This window comes from Callorhinchus milii, unplaced genomic scaffold (genome assembly GCF_018977255.1).
Source record: "Callorhinchus milii isolate IMCB2004 unplaced genomic scaffold, IMCB_Cmil_1.0 Scaffold3, whole genome shotgun sequence".
NCBI classification, from domain to species: domain Eukaryota; kingdom Metazoa; phylum Chordata; class Chondrichthyes; order Chimaeriformes; family Callorhinchidae; genus Callorhinchus; species Callorhinchus milii.
This window is the reverse complement of record NW_024704744.1, coordinates 20612405-20631031: the sequence shown is the minus strand read 5'-3', so window position 1 is coordinate 20631031 and position 18627 is coordinate 20612405. Positions and strand designations below refer to the sequence as shown.

Genomic DNA, 18627 nt, shown 5'->3' with positions numbered 1-18627 from the left:
ATCTGAAGATCTGTGGTTGCATCCCATGGGCTTAATTCTCAAGAGATAGCAGCAGCTGTGCATCTGAACACCTTTGTCTTATGTCAAATCTTTTTCATGTGATTATATTAAAATGCATGAGGGAAGGGAACAAAAGGGTATGGAAGAAGGCTAGGAGAGAGGATTATATTGGGTGGAAGCTCATGTGGTGTATAAATGCCAGTATGGACTTGTTGGGCAGAAAGACATGTTTCTGTGCTGCGGATTCTATTTATTTCTATTTAAAAAGTACAGATTGAAATGCACTGCCTATGGAATTATAATTTAAGTGAAAAGGTTTGTTCTTGCACACTGAATGAGATGGTGACAATAATTATTATACTACACTTGGAAGCAGGAACCCTCTCGTGCCAGTTTGTAATGCTGAATCACAAACCCCAAGACAATGGAACCAAATACAGATCTGCGACATGCTTCTTCTGATAAAATTAACCCAAATTCATGTCTCCTTTAAAACATTTGCTTTGTGTGAAGCAACATAATCACCAGTTTTACAAAAGTTGTGAATGTGAATTATGGGTACATATGGTCCTGTGGAGTGGCAGAATGTGGATTTACATCCAGAATTCTCCAAATGGTGAAATCCCCAAAATAATAATCCTTGCATTTCATTTAGCGCCTTATCACGTCTTCAAGACGTCTCAAAGCGCTTCACAGAATATACTGTGAAGTGAATTGACTGTACATTTTATGGGTGAAGCGCGGCAGCCAATTGCACAAAGCAGTGTTCTATAAACAGTCGGAATTTAGTGATTCAATTTTTTTNAAGGGATTATTGCCCCCAGAAAAGTGATCCGCCAATTGACTAACAACCGGGTTCCTACTTATTGCTAGGTAAATAGAGGCGTGTGGAGTAAGGAAACTTGCCCAACATTTCATCCTGCCCGGAATCAAACCCAGGTCCTCTCGCTTTGCGAGGCGAGCGCTCTAACCAATAAGCTACAGGACTTTGTATCCATATCCAATATCAATGCCAAGTGACAACAGAGGTGTTTCAGAATTGACCTTGGGCAGGTACGAATCTAAGGTAGGTTAAACCTGTGATCTACTGGGTTTCGGTTATTGGTTTATAATAATAATCCTTGTATTTGATTGTCGTGGCTTATTATGTCAAAACACCTCAAAGCGTTTGTATAATTTTCTGGAGAGTGTAGTGGTTGTGTATTCTGTGGGTTAACATGACAGTCAATTTGCACACAGCAGTGTCTCACAAACAGCCCCAAAGTGTATGGCTAATTCTTTAACTGGGGGAATGTTGACCAGGTCACTGGGAGAAAGTCCCTTCTCTCTTTGAATAGTGCCATGAGATCTTTAACATCCACTTAAACAGGCAAATGGACCTACATTTAACATCCGATCTGAAGGATGGCACCTATGATAATGGACTGGAATGTCAGCCTGGACTCTTATCAAGTCAAAGTCCCAATGAGGGACTTTGAACCCATGAAAGTCACATGAACCCACAATTGTCTGCCTCAGAGGCGAGAATGCTACAAACTAAGCCAGGCTGACATTTTTAAGAAGCCAAATTGAGTTTGAACAATGTTGCTCTCTGGATAGGAGCCATTTAACGCTAAGCTTATAGATGCCCAACGTCCTGGCAGTACAATCAGTTTACTCATTACTGTCTGAAAAACTATTATACAGCCTTATCCTGTTATTTATTAAACATGATACAACACAGACCAAGCTACCAGATATGGACATGACTCACAATGAATATATTTAAGTCTAGTTTAAAATTACAGAAAAGCAAAATACTCAGGGAAAAATTCCAAATTTCTCAAGTAGGAAATTTCAGTCCACAATGCTCTCAAAGTTTTTAGGCAATGTCACACCTTTTTTTTTAGCAAACTGTGGCACAAGGCAAGGAGTCAGTAATGCTGGTTCTTGTACATTAATATAAATATAACATATGTAATTAATATCAATATGATAAACAATCAATTTGCCAAATAGGGAATCTTACTTATTTGAAAATATTATCTTCATTAATTGTATTTTTGTCTGACTCCTGAATCTTTTAACATGAGCAAGAATATTACCTTAAATGGGAGACTCAAGTGTGCTTTTGGCATTGGGAGTTTGTTGAAATGTACTGAACCTTAAAGATGTGAAGCTGAAATGTGAAAGACTTGGTTTTATTAGAGACACAGATAAGAAAAATACTTTGCTGATACAATGCTTATGGGCTTTGTAAGATTGGAACGCTATAATGTGGCAAACTAAAAGAAATACTGTATACAGTACATCATATTGACCAACGTTCCAGTTTATAAAATACATTGGCGTGTTTTCAAGTTACAGAATTTGTCAATTAACTTTTAACATAGAGGATTAGTTGCTATAAAAAGAATGAACAGGTTAAAGATTAGAATTCATGCATCCAGAAAATCAGTTACTGGTGTTTGGTATTCCAGACATTTGAAATACAAAACAGGTCTTTAATAATACACAATACATATATATATATTAAATGGTCAGATTAATCCTGCACTCAATACATGTCCACTTACACTCACTAATCAGTAGAAATAGTCCTTTATCATATACTCTTATCAAAAGAATTTAAAACAAATTCTATTAGATTCCCCCCTTAATGTGCTCTACCACAGCAAAACAGTTCCAATTTCTGAAGTCTCCGAACAGAAGGTGAGTGGTGAGAGGGTCAATGGAATCAGATAGTGTCATCACCACAAATATCCAATCATGAGACAAATTTGAGTGGCTCCCGACAATCTGACATGAAGTACAAGACGCTGCTTGATGTTGCAAGGATCCAAGGACTTCCTGCAGTTCTGAAGCATAGAGAGGTTTGGGACAGATCTGATTAAAGCTTTACCCTCTCAGGTACACTACAAAACTCCTTTCCTCTCAGCTACGGCCACTCTAGATGAAGCGTTCATTGACCAACAATCTTGCTGATCACCTTCTCACTGATCACAGTCCTCACAAGTGCTCATGGATACTTATGCTTCATCAGTCTCACATGCAGCTGTACAAGCAGCTGTGCAGCTGTTCGTGGAGTCCTGTAGCTCAGTGGTTAGAGCACTCGCTTTGCAAGCGAGACACCTGGGTTCAATTCCAGGCAGTCAGGGCGAAACCTTGGGCAAGTTTCCTTACTCCACACAGAGCCTAATAATAATCCCTCCAAAACCAAAAACAATAATAAATTGGTCATTTTCAATGTATGACTGTTTGTGGGACATTGCTGTGCGCAATTGGCTGCCGCGTTCGCCCACAAATATACAATCAATTCACTTTACAGTGTGTTCTGTGAAGCGCTTTGGGACGTCCTCCCGACGTGAAAAGCGCTATATCAAATGCAAGGATTACTATTATTATTATAAGCCTCTCTCATGATCCTGCTCAAGCTACCCACAGGATACCAGCTCCTCAGACTACGAACTCCTCTCACAGACTCGCTTATGCTACCATCTATATCTGTCCCCTTGTTGTTGCACAAGGGCAAGGAGTCATGAGCCCGTTGTAATCCCAGTTCTTATTCCAGCGTAACCACGAGGGTTGGGTGGGAGAGAGGAACCTTGGACAACTATAGCCAGACAGATACTGAACTCACACAAAAACAGGTGAAGGTTCACGAGTCAAATGCTTTTTTTAACCTTGACAGAGATAAACAAGACTTGCTTCCTCTAACAAGCCCCGAGAGGTGCAGAAACTAGGTGTACAGTCAATGTCCTGAACCCGCTCTATTCCTCATTCTCCCTTATGGTTTCCACCTCTCTCTTTCTTAATTGCTCACATGACCTTGTCTCTCAGCCTCTCTGCTGCAGTTTGAGTGGGTAGTTGTCTGGCTTTCTCTTCCTTGCTGGACCAGAAGCTTCCAGCTGTCCCAAAGTGAAGAGGAAGTGGAGCAGATTGTTTACCGACTTTAACAAGCTATGCCCCCTTCCAGGTACACTGCAAAGCTCTCTCAGGCACAATCTCATCACTTAGTTTGGTCACCACATTCCGACGGTGTCTATTACGATATTATCTGAACTGAATGTTTGCCAAGAAATTAAAAACAGTTCCAAAGTTGCCAGAGTCTTTGGGGGTGTTGTGACTCTTGTGAATGGTGGTCAGGCACCAGTAAATTTGAGCGGTCCTCGCAATATGAAAGGAGCGAGCTACATCAATGAAAGATGTTCATTTCCCTTGCCCTATCTGTCCCACTATCTGTGGGTGAGCATTTAGCCATTCTGCCAACATTCTCGGTACTCCATCCTGGAGTTTGATTCCCTCCCTCTCCTTGTTCAAAGCTTGTCTTCAAATGTGACTGTGTTTTTGGTCATTTATTGGTCATCTCCCCACCCCACCACCACCGGCTCCACCACTGGCTCCGACCCCCAGCTCAAAGGTAAAGTCCCTGTTGGATTACACGGACTGTAGGAATGATCTGCTCATCCTCAGTAATAATTATAATTCTTGCATTTGATATAGCGCTTTTCACGTTTTCTAGATGTCTCAAAGCGCTTCACAGAATATACTGTAAAGTGAATTGACTGTACATTTGTGGGCGAAATGCACACAGCAGTGTCCTACAAACAATCATGAATTGAGTGACCAAATTATTATTTTTTTTAGAGATATTTTCCCAGAAAAGCGATCCGCCAATTGACTAACAACCGGGTTCCTACTTACTGCTAGGTAAACAGAGGCATGTGGAGTAAGGAAACTTGCCCAACATTTCGCCTTGCCGGGAATCGAACCCAGGTCTCTTGCTTGCGAGGCGAGTGCTCTAACCACTGAGTTACAGGACTCCACAAAGCTACAGGATTCTAATGTTAAAGGCTTTAGTGTCACTAACAAATGCATTCATTTTGTGTTTGTGCAATGGATGTGGCCTGTGTTCTGTTGCACTGACCCTTTGAGATGGTATAATGATGCTATAATTTTGCCAGTGTTGAATTGTACTCTATGCTCTTAATATCTTACAATGTATTTTACATTTACATATCGCAATTCATGTTGAGAGGGTGTCTCAAAGTGTTTTTACATGGCTCAGCTGGAGAACTGAAAGGGTGTTGGAGGATTGGGAAAGATGACTGAAGGCCTCTAAGAGGTAATATTGCTTTTTGGGGGAAAGGAGGATATGATAAAGGTGATTAAAAGATTCTTGGTAGTATGCTTATGTATTCCTCGTGTGATGGCATCCTTGACACACTTTTCTTTGCGTTTTATTGTGATAACGTCACAATTGAGAATAATAGCAAAAAATGTGTGATGCTATCAGATACTTTTTCTTTTCAAGCTATAATATTGTATATATTATACACACAGTTAGTTTCAATCAATATCTATCATTCTAATTTTTATTACCCAATGCATGGTTAAAAAAAAAATTATGTTTCACTTGTGCCTTTGATAATTTGGGTCATTTTCTAACAGATTTTATAATATGAAAAAAATGTTGTTTTGGTTATAGTATCTAAAATAAAGCGCTTCACAAAATTTCTGTAAAGTTTAGTTACTCTTTTGGTGTCCTCGTCAACAATCCCTCAGAAAAATGAAATTAATTAGTCATTCACTTCATGGCTGTTTGTGGGCCATTGCTGTGTGCAAATTGATGTCACGTTCACCTACAAATGGACACTACATATTACCTCTACCTTTCCCCCGCTCGCCTGCTTACCATCTGACCCCATTCTTTGCAAAACATTCCAAGCATCCTATGTGAATGATGCTATAAAAATACAAGTTGTTTTTGCAGGCAAAATTTGTAATTATTGAATAGTTAAAACACTGAATGTGCCGATTACTCAAATACAGTGAAAATTGTACCTTTCCTCATGTTTTCACATACAAACAGATGTAATTTTCTGATTTGTGCCTGATAAACTCAGTTCACCCTTTCCTTGTATTCCCTATATTAGCAACTAGGATCTTTCATGTACCACTTATTTTATATTTTAGAATTTAATACATGTCTTTTGTTTCAAATATTATAAACTTGAGAATTTACCACTTTCCTTTACATCCCACTCTGATCCACTGTTCACCAGTGGGATGGAAAAACTTTTGCAAATTGTCAAATTCACAGTTGTTCACAGGCAAGTAATCAAACAATTGCAGGAAATCAACAGTATGGAGGTGATTTATGTTGTTCAAAACAAGTCCAGTGCCTCACTGCCTGAAGCCTCGTTCTGTTGGATGTATTTTAGAATGTCCATTTCATTCATGCTGTCCACTGGGTTTTCAGTGGATCTCACTGGTGCTGGCGACACATCTGGTGCTGGTGACGAGGCTGCTTTGTTAGGTATGGCTGGCTTGGTTGGTACCTTAGGTTTTGCTTTGCTGCTGGAGCGTAACTTCAGAATTTTATCCAAGTCATCTTCAACTCTAAATTCAAAAAGAAGCATAGTAGATTCTTCTTAAACACACTGAATACTACATATTTATTAAACAGGGCATCTCCTCAGCTTCCAGATCCAATGCATCTTTTTACCCCCCATCTGCCTGTTCAGGTGGATGCTAAAGATCCCATGCCAGTATTTGAAAAGAGAAGGGAGTTTCTCCCAGTTTCCTGGCCAACAATTACTGGATAAAAATTGACCATTCACTTCATGGCTGTTTGTGGCCAATTGCTGTGTGCAAATTGACTGCCACAATCACCTACAAATACAGCCATTGCAATTCACAGTAAATAATATGAAGTGCTTTGGGACATTTCAACAATGTGATAAAGCACTCTATTAAATTCAAGGTTTATTAAAGATAATTATTATACTATTACACTTGACCATCCAATTAACAAAACAGCATTAAAAATATATCCACTACTCCCTGAGAGTCACTTTGATGTCACGGCATCACAACATCAATCTATGTAAATGATTTCAGAGCATGCATTGCAGACCAGAACCATGGTTTAATAAAGCATTGGACGGACCTCAAAAAATGAAGTGATACCACATAAGTGCATCTATGACACGTTAATAAGTCCTGTAGCTCAGTGGTTAGAGCACTCGCTTTGCAAGGGAGAGACCTGAGTTCAATTCCAGGCATGGCGAAACCTTGGGCAAGTTTCCTTACTCCACACGCCTAATAATAATCCCTCCAAAAACAAAAAAACAATAATAAATTGGTCATTTTCAATCTACGACTGTTTGTGGGACATTGCTGTGCGCAATTGGCTGCCGCGTTCGCCCACAAATATACAATCAATTCACTTTACAGTGTGTTCTGTGAAGCGCTTTGGGACGTCCTCCCGACATGAAAAGCGCTATATCAAATGCAAGGATTATTATTATTATTATTATGACTCCTCCATGTGCATTCAAACACATATGATTTGTAAAAAAATTTTAAAACAAGAACACATATACTTTATTTAAAAAAAACTTAATTCTTCAATTAAACTGCAAGTCTAGAGTTAGTGAGAGGCCGGACAGACTGACAGTTGCCATGGTGTCATGGGATGTTGGCCAAAATTGATTGGCGAAAGGATTAGTAAAATCATGAGTTAATTTTCTTTGTTTGAACATATTCAGCTAAAGAGAGCAGCTCGGGAATGGTTATTTTACAAAAAATATGTATGTAATATAATTTCATCAAAGTATTTAACAGGAAATTTGATAATAGTGTACACGAGGAAGAAGGGAATAGAGGGTAAAGGGAAGGGAATTAAGAGTGGTGGAGGCTCCTGTGGAATATAAACACAGGCGTGGACTAGTTGGGCTGAATGGTCGGTTTCTGTGCTGTAAAGTTCTATGTAATGCTGTATAAAAATGAAATACCCTTTTCTTCTGACTGCTTTGAAAAACTCTTGCCCACAACTCAGTGGAAGCAAAAATCAGGGAGAAAAGAACAGGTACAAACAGTGTATCGATTTTTCATAAAATATTTGTTTCATGTAAATTGTATCTAATAAAAATTTCATATAGTAAAAAAAAGCATATAGTGTTAAAAATACTTATTTTTTTACAGTCCTATAGCCTTCAGTTCGATATTGAAGCTCTATTATAAAAGAGTATATGCAGTGAATTCCTGGGAGTGAAATTAAAACAAAAATCTTCTGTTAAATGTGGCAAAGTTCATAGTTATGATTTTAAAATACAATATCTTAAGGGAATATCGCAGGATGTTTTTCTTAAGATACATACATTTGTATGTTGTCTTAGTTTAACTGGGAAGTCCAAAATAAATACCATATTACTGAAGTACTTTCCCAGAAGGGGTGAGAAGTTAACAAAACATAGCGCTGAAAATCTGAAATCCTCTAATAAAAACCTTATGCTCCTTGTTCTTTTAATAAAAGAACGACTTCCTTTATTTAAATAACGCCAGCTATCTGAAATCTGTTGCGCATTACTGTTCATGATGGACTATCCCTGAACTCTGAAGATTTGTTTTCAATTGAGAAAGTCAGGCAAAGCTCTTGGTGAATTCCTCCTTAAGAGAATTACAATACTGGAAAACAAAAGATTGTTATTGGCGCTGCTCAAACCAAATTTTAAACCTTCCCCTTATATCAGTAACCGGTGTTGAAAAGTCAAGTTGAACAGAAGTTTGAATTAACAGTTTTCACTTACACACTCCTGGGCACAACTCGCAGCACTTTACTGACGTGCCTCATCTGGAGTGTGTATTCGCCTGGTCTGTATTATGCAACATACAGTAAAAAAAATTCATCTACTAATACACAGTCACCACACATTTCACTTCACAGTGGAATGGAGTTCCAGACAGCAGGAGCAGAATGGCTGAAAGCTCATTCCACCAATGGTGGAGCCGATTAGACAGGTGAAATGAACAGTAACAACAAATCGCATTTATATAGCACCCTTCACTTTGGGAGGTCGCCCCAAGGTGCTGTTCAATCGAAGGTTTGCAGCCAAGCTGGGGGTGGATTTGGGAGGGGTGGGGCTCAGGGGGTGGGGGAGAAGATGACTGATGGAACAGGTAAAGAGGAAGGTCTTGCAATGGTCCTTGCAGGGATGAGGGAGTTTCAGATAGTGGGAGGAGAAATGCTGAAAGCCCGACTGCCGATGGTGGGCTGAGCAGGGCAAGGACGTGAAACTGGCCAGTGCCTGCCAAATGGAGGGAGCAGTTAGGTTAGTAGAGTTTAAGAAGGTCACAGAGGTAGATTGGGGTAAAAATAAAATAAAAGTGAGGACAGGGATCTTGAAATCAATCCTCTGGGGGTGGGAAGCAGTGGAGCCGGGTGAGGTGATAGGCTCACAGAACCTAGTGCAGGAGAGGACACCAGCAGCAGAGTGCTGGATGTTCTGAAACTTGTGGAGGACAGAATTGGGAAGTTAAGTGAGCAGACAGTTGGTGTAGTCTAGCTTGGACATGATGAACGCATGGAATGAGTCTCGGCGGCCCGAGTGGAGAATTAGTAGCGGAGATGGGCAATGTTGCAGGGAAAGCTGAATGGGTCAGGGGCAAATGTGGGGTTCAAAGAACAGTTGAGTGTTGAACTAGATACTGAGGTTCTGCACTGGCTCCATGAGGTGCAATGTGCATCTATGTAGATTGATGTTGTCAGCACTTGTTAGCAGGCTTCCTGAGTGGAAGGAGCAGTCAGGCAGCAGAATATATCAGTCCAATCGTTCTCATCCTTCCAGAATACCCATCCGTCTTCCCAACACAACATCAATCTGTTTAAAGCCCAACATCCTGGGCTCAGCCATCTTTCCATCGATTATTATATTGTTTGTTCTGAATTTTCTTTCTTTTAGATTAAAATGATTGAGTCAATCCTGAGATATTTCTATGCGTGTGTCAAAAAAGGAAGCGGTTGTTGACACTTAAGCACACCTGCCTTTAACCATGGACACAGAACATGCCTTGACAAGCAAGTCTGCCCATGATGTGTAGTTCCAGTGGCAATATCAGTTGCAGTCAGATTCCTGACTAATAACAAACCGTCTGATACAAAATCTTATTTGGCTTCCGGACAAATTGTCTGGAAGGGCAACTGTTAAAACAAATACCTGAGTAGTTCTTCAGTGTCCTCATTGAGATCAGTGCTTAAGGCACCAATTCTGTGCTCAAAGGTAGTTGGAAGTAATAATGGGTCATCTGATCGAACTGCCCCATCCAAGTCTGGGTCCTCAAATAATCGGAAACCAGCTGCAGGAAGAGTGAATACAATAATGATAGATCAGCTCTCGTTTTAAATGATGAACTTTTGCTGAAGAATTTACCAGGTTAACATGGTTACTTGATCTGTGATGTGATCTTGCTTTGACCATCATGTCTAGCTGCACAATTCATTAAACAAAGCAGAATTCAAAGAGGAAATTAGCAAGTAAATTTCTACTGGAGTAGATACAATTTGCAAAATTCAAGAGCCGTATTTGTTATGTTCCTTGCAATTTCCAATCGGCAAAATTCAAATTTTATTTTTTATTTAGGGAGAATGGCTAGAAGTTTATTATTCCACACCCATTGGGGTAAAATTCCACCCAGGTCTAGATTTACTCTATTTACGTAGCATTTTCAAGTGCTCATAAATTGGCAAATTGCTGAATTCAATCTTAACTTGGTTTTCTGTAGTTCTTAGAAAGAATTTACAGAAAACTACCTTCAAAATTTAGGCTGTTATTAAAAATGTACCAATTTCTGGGCTAGGGAACAAAACTTCTTCCCTCTTGTCAACCTTGCAAGCTAAAGTCCTAACAGATAAGTAATGCTGGAGTTTGACCATCTAAAACCGTAAGTGGAGCCGGTAGCTCAGTGGTTAGAGCGCTCGCCTCGCAAGCGAGAAACCTGGGTTCGATTCTCGGCAGGGCGAGACATTGGGCAAGTTTCCTAACTCTCCATGCCACTGTTTACCTAGTAGTATGTAGTAACCCGGTTGTTAGTCAATTGGCCAATCGCTTTTCTGGCGGTAATAATTCCTTCAAAAAAATAATAAATTGGTCACTCAATCCATGACTACTGTTGTGCACAATTGGCTGCTGTATTTCACCCACAAAATATACAGTCAATTGAGTTTACAGCATATTCTGAGAAGTGCTTTGAGACATCTAGAAGACGTGATAAGGTGCTATATCAAATGCAAGGATTATTTTTTATTATAGCTTGTTATTGCTAAACTAAAAACACTTAGTTTGCCACAAAGTTTGCATTGGGTATTTTAATTCTAAAACCACATAGTTTGCCTTTGGCATCTCCCACATTAAGGAAGCTGAGTGTGTCTGTCTAGAATGCACATTCCATTCCAGACATGGAGAGTTGAAAGTGACACATGGAACGTTCCCTGTCTGGTTAGTATATTCTTAAGCATGACATGGTGATGGGGTTTCGCATGTGTCACACCTGGTTGAGAAAAAAAAATCCAGTAAATAACTGCCGTTAACACCATTCAAGGATGTCTGAGTAAATGTAGCAAGTTTTCAGCGGCTAAGATTATACTTACTGGCGCTGAAAGTCGATTTCTTTCCGACCTGTGTGGTGGAACTTTCAACAGGATCAAAAAGCCCAGCATCAGCATCCACTTCTTCAAAAAGTGTGAGTTTATGTGTGGCTTTCTTTGCAGGTGTCTCAGTTTTCTTTACTCTGTAGCTGAAAACAACAAACAAAATGTCAGTGACATACGTAATGGTGTGTAGTATAGAATAGTACTCATTACCTTAATTTAATTTTGTTGTGTGAAAATTATCGGAGGAATTCTGCAACTAGGCAGAGACTCCACAACGATCGATTGGATTATATTTATAAGAAGTTCATTTAAAAAGGCCAATGATTCACCCTCTATATGCTCCCCCTTGGTGACATCATCCGCAGACATGGGGTTAACTTCCACATGTATGCGGATGACACCCAACTCTACCTTTCCTCCTCTACCCTCAACTCCACGACCACTGATGTCCTGACAGCCTGCCTGTCCGACATCGAGTCCTGGACGAGAGACAACTTTCTTCAACTCAACGTGCGTAAAATTGAGGCCCTCCTGATTGGCTCACGTCAGCGCCTCCGCACCTCAGGCGCCGACACCATCAGCATCTAAGGCTGCACTCTCCACCTCTCAAAGCCAGTCAGGAACCTCGGTGTTCTGTTCGACCCTGAGCCGTCCTTTCTCCCTCATATACGCACCACAACTGGCACCGCCTTCCATCACCTCCGGAACATCGCCAGACTACGGCACTACCTCACCCCTCACGCTGCTGAAACTCTGGTCCACGCCTTTATCACCTCAAGGCTGGACTACTGTTTGTGGGACATTGCTGTGTGCAATTGGCTGCCGCGTTCGCCCACAAATATACAGTCAATTCCCTTTACAGTGTGTTCTGTGAAGCGCTTTGGGACGTCCTCCTGACGTGAAAAGCGCTATATCAAATGCAAGGATTATTATTATTACTATTATTATGGGAACTCTCTCCTCACCGGCCTTCCCGCCACCTCCCTCCACAAGCTGCAGATCATTCAGAACTCTGCAGCTCGTGTACTGTCCCGCACCAGGCTTCGGGACCACATCACTCCCACCCTCGCTCGCCTCCACTGGCTCCCCATCCCCCAGAGGATCGAATTCAAGATCCTCATCCTCACCTACAAGGCCATTCACGGCCTTGCTCCCTCCTACCTCTCCGACCTACTATCCCCCTACCTACCTGCCCGTACCCTCCGTTCCTGTGGCTCCGGTCTGCTCCACATCCCCCGCCCCAACCGCCCTACCATCGGTGGCCGGGCCTTCAGCCTCTCAGCCCCCAGGCTCTGGAACTCTATCCCCCAGTGCCTTCGCCGCTTCCTCCCTTTACTCCTTCAAGGCCGGTCTCAAGCCCTTTCTCTTCAACCGTGCCTTCAGCTCCCCTCTCGACTCTCTACCCACTCCTCGCTCCCTCCCTTCCCTCCCCTCACCCTGACCATTTCCCCCCTGCTCGGATCCCGACCCAACTGTCCAGAGCCTTGGGACGTCCTCCCGACGTGAAAGGCGCTCTATAAATGCAATCTTGTTGTTGTTGTAATACCTAAATACAGGAAACAACATTCAGGTTTGGGAGGATGTGTCAAAGTGCTTCAAACGGCTGGTTGGAATTGAAACGGCTTTGCTTGGGAGGGGGGTGGGGGGCCGGCAAAGAGGATAAGTTGGCCCAAAGCGCAATACACCTAGTGTTTCCTCTGGATCACTATAACCACACCCATTAACTACAGGATAAGACTGAGAGTCATTTAAAGTTGTTAAAATCTTAGCGATCTCCTTATAGTTTCTGTTTTCATTCACATAGCATCATGTGGTTTTCATTTCTCTGTGTACAGTGATAGGACAATCCATGCAATCTACTTCTATCCATTACCCACTTTAACTTCAGGCATTTTTTAATGTATTACATTTATCTCCAATTTTGTAATGTTTTTCCATCAGTGTTTCAGTTGCCCATTTTAGTTTTTTGTCATCTCCACATTTTCAACAGTTAATGCTGATTAGCTTCACTATCCAAACAATTCCTAAAAATACTGGGCACCAAGCTAGCTGTAGTCTACCAATGTCATAACACTGTAACTTGACTTACTTCTTCTCTTGCTTTCTTTTTATCCTCCCATTTTCTCTCCATGCCTCTCTTTTTCTACAGGACATTGCATAGAAGTCAGACGCCCTCCTCTGTCAAGTAGCCAATACTCACAAGGCAGTGAGGGTTGATAAGGTACTAAATTGCAGGAAGCATCACAGCAAAGCCATATAAAATTGATCATTCACTTCATGGCTGTTTATTGGACACTGCTGTGTGGAAATTGGTTGCCCTGTCCACCTGCATAATACACTACAGTTTACTGTAAATCTTGTGACTGTCTTCCTCGTGGAGTCCTGTAGCTCAGTGGTTAGAGCACTCGCTTTGTAAGCGAGAGACCTGAGTTCAATGCCAGGCAGGGCGAAACCTTGGGCAAGTTTCCTTACTCCACACAGAGCCTAATAATAATCCCTCCAAAACTAAAAACAATAATTAAATTGGTCATTTTCAATCTACGACTGTTTGTGGGACATTGCTGTGCGCAATTGGTTGCCGCGTTCGCCCACAAATATACAGTCAATTCACTTTACAGTGTGTTCTGTGAAGCGCTTTGGGACGTCCTCCTGACGTGAAAAGCGCTATATCAAATGCAAGGATTATTATTATTATGATGTGAAAGGTACTATATCAAATGCAATGAATATTATGATTATGATCCTCACCTGCCATCCACAATTGCACACTATCCAGCAGGGATTGATTTCTTTACACAGAGGGTAATTAACAACTGGGTATTCTGATATGGTGAGATCGAAGGGCCTTCTTTATCTGAAATTCTCTTGTGATCTTGTAAGACTTTGGATAGTGATCCAGCGGAGAACCCTGGCTTGATTCCCCCTACCTAACCCTAGGATACATGAATAAAATACTGTATTGTCCCAATTGCTCAGATCAGTTAAACAATAATAATTCTTGCATTTGATATAATGCCTTATCACGTCTTCAAGACGTCTCAAAGTGCTTCACAGAATATACTGTAAAGTGAATTGACTGTATATTTTGTGGGCGAAAAGACAGCACAGCCCAGAATTCAAGCCTATAGCTTCATTTTTATGTGCCCTCCCTCATGCTTTTACTTACTGAACTGAAACATTGAGGAATAAATAAGACGTTTTATTTTGCTCCTGTCTTAACACTATTTCTTGAACACAGAAGTCAAAATGCTGCGTCATGAAGTTTCGTCCCCTAAAAAAACTACCTTATCTGTTAATTAACCTATCTCTATTAATCTGTGAAGGGCACTTATATATACGCCTCCACTTTTTTTAAACACGTATTCTAGAGTAAATGCATTCATAAAGCTATTTAGAGAGGGTCCACAACAAATGCACCAGTTTTCCAAAATAATAAAATGAAATATATATTTAGCCATCGTACTGGCTTCCACCAAGCCTTTCAGTGTCTCTGCACAGATTCATATTAAAAGAATGGTTGTCAACTGTCTTTTGTTTTACAAGATAGACTTGGCATATTTCAGAACATTCCCTACCCCAGCTTTCAGCACTATATTATAAGACCTTCCCTCTACTTCCTGCAATTTGTTTCCAAATGAAAAAGGAAACCATCTACATAATACATGCAGGACATACAGGGAGGGAGTTTACACACGTAGGTGGCACATTTGGCAAGGAAGCAATGGCTTTGTTTTTGTACTTGGAAAAGAAGGGTGTTTCTCCCGGTGACTGGGTCAACAAACTCCCATATAACAAATTGATTATTCACTTCACGACTGCTTGAGAGACATTGCTGGATGCAAATTGGCTGCTGCATTTGCCTCCAAATACAGTCATTACACTTTACAGAAAGCTCTGTGAAACACTTTAAACTGTTTCGACATGGTAAGGCATTATAGTAAATGCAAGGATTTTTATTATGCTTTTGCTGTGAACTGTGTTCCTTAAGAGACTTATAAGTTTTAAAGGTATTGTATAGGCCCCACACAATGCAACAGTGCTGAATAACAGAAAAGATGAAGCAAACCATGGAACGGGATAAACATCTTACTGCTTTTGTCTGTATCTTTAGTCACACTGGTACAATATGGCAGAAAGTTTAATTGTCAAAAATTGTGCTGCTTTATCATACTATAATGCAGCATTATTAATTTCTTTAGTCAGCCAGGTGTTTGACATATGCAGAAACCCATCACTATATTTAAGAGTATTCAAACCAGACTGGGAGTTCCATATATGCATTTCACCGTTTGGAATTAGGTAGGCAGGATGTGTCCTTTCTTCTTCGAGGTGAAGTGAGAGACTGGTGAGCAGGACGATGGAAAAGATGGAGTGATGGTGCATTTACCCAAATCAACCTCAGGCCAACAAAGGTTCAAATTAGCATTACCCAACTCTTTTTGTAACAATCACAACAGACCCAATGCCCGCCATTGTATCACTGAACCAGAACTTACAGTAAAACATATAACTGGGGACGTATTCTAGGATCCTAATTGCTTAGAAAGCGCTCTGAGACGCCGTCTGGCGTGGAGGGCGCTATATAAATCCAAGTAGTTGTTGCTGTTCTAGTTCTAACACCCATGCTTGTCGGAAGTCAAATGATCAACTAGTGTCTCTCCTCCTTGAGGGCAGGTAAGCAGGACCTCCTTGGAGCTGAACTTGCTCCAAAGTGACATGTTTGGTAATGGAATGTCGGAATCGAGCCAACCCTCTGTAGCGGACTCGGTAGTCCGCTTCTTGAGCCAGGCAGGTCTGTAGTATTCCAGGGCACTGCTGATGACAGCACAGCCACCCTGCCTCATTGGCAGGACTTGGAAAGGCAGACCTGTCACTGAGGGCAGAGAACCCTTCCACTCATCTCCTGTTAACCCTGCAAGCCAAAACCCTGATGGATAGGTTGGTCTTTTTTGGACTGGACAAAGCCAGACAGTGCTCTCAATGGTAAGCTGTGCAGTTGTTTTAGCTGGTTAGACTCCAGTAACACCCCAATGCAGACTCAAGAGAACTCTGAGCTCTTGCAAACTTTCGGCTAATACTTTCCAGAATTAGATAAGCAGGATGAGTCCTTACAGGGAGAGGGTACGCATTCCATTCCAACAATTTATCTCTGGAAATTCCATGTGAGATGGGATGCATGGAATTCTCAGTTTGGTTTGGATACCCTTAAGCATGGTGATGGGATTCCATATGTGTCAGGATACCTGGCTGACCATAAAATAAAACACACCTAAAATATGCAACCTGTGTGATTATTTATATTAAATCTCAAACATTTATGACTGATAAAAATTAAAATTATATCTTTTGTCATGGAAAATTAAAATCTTGTAATGTTTCAAAATGGAAAGCATGGAGCTGCTTATTACTAAATCAAAATGGCCCTCAAGACATTTTCCTCTTGTTTCATGGGGCACAACAATGTTACAAACACTGGATTTGTCTTTAATTAATTTAAAGAAGTTGTTCAGAGTATAAACCTTCAAATCTCATTGCACAAAAATAGATGATCAGCCTTCAGGGTACTTTCAGAATAATTTAACTACATAGGAATGAAATAATCACATTAACCACCTTCAGCAGATTCATTTTTTGTACAAAAAAATTAGTATCCAATTATTAGTGTATGCACTCTGCTCCTGGCATGCCCTTTTTTTCTGGCTGCAGTTTCATGGGGACCTTGGTTCCCTGCCCAAGTGGCCATTGTTCATGTGGGAGTGTTGGCAATGAGTGTAAGCAGCTCACTCGATGAGAGAGGGCATCACAGTTGAACCTGATCTCTCCCCATCTGGCTGCCAGATGCATGCACAATCAGTAGACAATGCTGAAGAGAGACCAGGCACAGGAACCCTGGCCGATATCCCCTTCCCTAAACCTGGGAAGGCTGAGGACAGTTTAGCCTTTCCATGCAGCCCAGCTTGAGACCAGCAAATTCAACACTGGGATTCGAGCCTTGGAACTACTGCTCTATAGACTGTAGCTCTGTCCATTATACGATTGGGGCTGCCCCAGGTTAATTTTTACAAGCAAAACACATCTTTATTTATATAAACTGTTTATATAGACTCTGGGGGATTATTTTGATCTCCTTTGTGAAATTGAGGCACGGGTACAAATAGCAGAGGCTTTGGCTACAATTTTTCAATCTTCGTTGGACACAGGAGTGGTGCCAGAGGACTGGAGAGTGGCTAATGTTACTCCCCTGTACAAAAAGGGGCAGAAGGACAAACCTGGGAACTACAGGCCAGTCAGACTAACATCAGTAGTGAGGAAACTCCTGGAGACTATAATCTGGGACAGAATAAATCTTTACTTAGAAGAATATGGGTTAATTAGGGACAGCCAACATGGGTTTGTTAAAGGCAAATCTTGTCTAACAAATCTAATAGAATTTTTTTGATGAGGTAACGGAGTGGGTATATGAAGGTAGTGCAGTTGATATAGTTTATATGGACTTTCAAGAGGCATTTGACAAAGTGCTACATAAAAGACTTGTAAGAAAAATAGAAGCCCATGGTATAAAAGGGACAGTGGCGGCATGGATCCAGAACTGGCTGGGAGACAGAAAGCAGAGAGTTGTGGTGAACGGCTGCCTTTCTGACTGGAGGGAAGTGTACAGTGGTGTCCCCCAGGGATCGGTATTAGGACCAATGCTCTTCTTAATATACATAAATGATCTGGACTTGGGTATAACAAGTACCATTTCCAAGTTTGCGGACGACACAAAGTTAGGTAGGGTAGTAAACAGTGAGAAGGATAGCAGCCAACTGCAGGAAGACATAGACAGAATGGTAAAATGGGCAGATACATGGCAGATGAAAGAATGAGGGGAGGTAATATAGGCTGGTAGTAAAATCTTAAGGGGGTGAAGGAACAGAGAGACCTGGGGGTTCAGGTAAATGAATCCTTGAAGGTGGCAGGACAGATGGATAAAGCTGTAAAAAGGGCATGTGGGATACTAGGCTTTATAAATAGGGGCATAGAGTACAAGAGTATGACTAACCTATATAAAACATTGGTTAGGACTAAATTAAAATACTGCACCCAGTTCTGGACACCACACTATAGGAAAGATGTTAAGGCATTGGAAAGGCTGCAGAGGAGATTTACAAGGAAGGTACCAGGAATAAGGGACCTTGATTATGAGGAAAGGCTAGTGAGGCCGGGATTATTCT

At 41.1% G+C, this 18627-nt stretch overlaps 1 protein-coding gene across 1 annotated transcript in view; it reads right to left on the bottom strand.

Moving 5' to 3' along the window:
* Positions 1 to 5579: 5579 nt before the first annotated feature.
* hs1bp3 (HCLS1 binding protein 3) overlaps positions 5580 to 18627 on the bottom strand; it is a 64980-nt gene continuing 51932 nt past the window's right edge. Inside the window, exons 5-7 of the mRNA XM_042333519.1 lie at positions 11411 to 11556; positions 9981 to 10119; positions 5580 to 6381 (exon numbers count right to left, since the gene is read on the bottom strand). Coding sequence (XP_042189453.1) covers positions 6147 to 6381; positions 9981 to 10119; positions 11411 to 11556 — 520 coding nt within the window. The 3' untranslated portion in view covers positions 5580 to 6146. The remainder of the gene's footprint in view (positions 6382 to 9980; positions 10120 to 11410; positions 11557 to 18627) is intronic.